Source organism: Penaeus monodon, chromosome 22, assembly GCF_015228065.2.
Source record: "Penaeus monodon isolate SGIC_2016 chromosome 22, NSTDA_Pmon_1, whole genome shotgun sequence".
NCBI lineage: Eukaryota > Metazoa > Arthropoda > Malacostraca > Decapoda > Penaeidae > Penaeus > Penaeus monodon.
In genome coordinates this window covers 41,846,935-41,847,609 of record NC_051407.1, presented here as the reverse complement: position 1 = coordinate 41,847,609, position 675 = coordinate 41,846,935, and the positions used below count along the sequence as shown (strand labels likewise).

Below are 675 nucleotides of genomic sequence, written 5' to 3'. Positions count from 1 at the left end.
TTGGGTGGGACTAGAGTCTTTGAGTATTCATTACTATGTTCTTGAAATTTAATGCTCCAGAGGTTTATTCATAATCCTCAGATTTTGAAGGAATTTTTCCATTACTCAGGTTATATGACATGCGGTCGCCACATACTTGTGGTTCTTCTCAAACAAACAATGTTCTAATCAACTTGAGGCGCCATGCAGGAAGAACAGCTGAATGCAAGTGCATTACTGTCAATCCTTCCCGGCCAGAGCTGCTTGCTGTAGGGGCCAGTGACCCGTATGTTAGAATATATGATAGAAGAATGATTAAACTAACCAATTTACAGGTAAATAATTACATATATCTTATGAATGAATTATATTGTTTAGCTGGAAGCTTTCTAGGTGCTGTCATGTAGCCCAATAGTGTTAACATTGTTTAATAAGCTCAAAAGGTAGATAATGATGTTGCTTATAAGAATGTTTATTTCCCATGATAGAACCCTCCAGGTGGAATGTCAAGGAGTCAGTGGGAGAGAAGTAACTATGCGACCAGTCAGCTTGATTCTTCTGCAGACAATCTTCCCCCCGGCTGTGTACAATATCTAGTTCCAGGTTGGTGCTTATTGTTTATGATAAAGAGTCAAGGCCATCTTTTTTTTTTTCTTTGCTTTAAGTGAACATTGAAATAATTAAGCCTAATGAAGA

At 37.8% G+C, this 675-nt stretch overlaps 1 protein-coding gene across 1 annotated transcript in view; it reads left to right on the top strand.

The window, feature by feature from the left end:
• LOC119587146 (WD and tetratricopeptide repeats protein 1-like) overlaps positions 1 to 675 on the top strand; it is a gene marked incomplete in the record, with an annotated part of 14,604 nt that overhangs the window by 8,977 nt on the left and 4,952 nt on the right. The window contains 2 exon segments of the mRNA XM_037935902.1: positions 110 to 314; positions 468 to 582. Coding sequence (XP_037791830.1) covers positions 110 to 314; positions 468 to 582 — 320 coding nt within the window.